General features: G+C 65.1%; 1 protein-coding gene across 1 annotated transcript in view; it reads right to left on the reverse strand.

Annotated features, from left to right (window-relative positions):
• Positions 1–575, reverse strand: part of PVRL3 (poliovirus receptor-related 3) — an 83,070-nt gene extending 82,495 nt beyond the window's left edge. The window contains exon 1 of the mRNA XM_012730548.1: positions 322–575. Within this exon, the coding sequence (XP_012586002.1) occupies positions 322–575 (254 nt within the window). The remainder of the gene's footprint in view (positions 1–321) is intronic.
• Between the last annotated feature and the right edge of the window lie 321 nt (positions 576–896).

An 896-nucleotide genomic window follows, 5' to 3' on the forward strand; every position in this document is an offset into this window, starting at 1 on the left:
CTCCCCTCCCCCCGGCACCCGCCCGCTTCGAACTCCTGGGAACTCGGAACGCACCACCCGTCCGCGCGGGAGGGGGAGAGGAAGCCGACCCCCGGAGCCGGCTCTGGGACTCGCCCGCCCTCCTTGCAACTCCTGCTCCTGTCTGAACCCCAGCTGCCTGCCGCGTCCCTTCCCACCCCGCCCTCCCACACACGCTCCTCCCCTTTCAAAAAAAAAAAATCTCTTTTCTCCACTTTGATAACGGGTCTTTCCGCCTTAAAAAAGAACAGGAAAATCTGGACTAGGTTGCTAGGCCCCGCCCCTCGATCCTGGCTCGTCTACCCCCTTCCCAGCATTTCCAATGGTCTCGCCCACTCCGCCCCTCGCGGGTCCACCGCGGCCCGGGCGCACACGGAGGCGGAGGGCGGCGGGACAGTCGTGCTCGCCGCTCGCTTCGCCCGGGTGGCGCTCTCCCTCTGGCTGGGACGCGGGACGAGATGGGGGTGGGGAGGACAAGGCAAGATGGGGCTGGCCTTCGTTGCCCAGGCTAAAGTCCCCTGTCTAGGAAGCTGGACGCAGCCAGCTGGAGTAGTCATCTCGCTCCTAACCGAGGGCTCGGGGGATGGAAGGGGAGACTTTCTCCAGCTTCCTGGGACGGCTTTGCTCTCCAATTCTCTCCCTTCTTCCTCCAGCCCGCCGAGGCACGGCTGCACGGGCGTTTTTCTTGCTCCTTTCTCTGGGAGGGCGGCTTGGTGAAAGGGTCAGCCGGAGCCAGGCATGGAGAGGGACCCCAGAAGGTTCGGTTTCTCGCCCTTTCTTCTCCGGCCGCGCGGCTGTCTGCGGTCCGCGTCGGGCGACTGGCAACAGGAGGCCCTGGAATTCCCCCATCGGAGAGCCTGGAGTGCGGTGGTGTTTTC

This window comes from Condylura cristata, unplaced genomic scaffold (assembly GCF_000260355.1).
Source record: "Condylura cristata isolate star-nosed mole 26May11 unplaced genomic scaffold, ConCri1.0 scaffold00003, whole genome shotgun sequence".
In the NCBI taxonomy this organism is placed as follows: domain Eukaryota; kingdom Metazoa; phylum Chordata; class Mammalia; order Eulipotyphla; family Talpidae; genus Condylura; species Condylura cristata.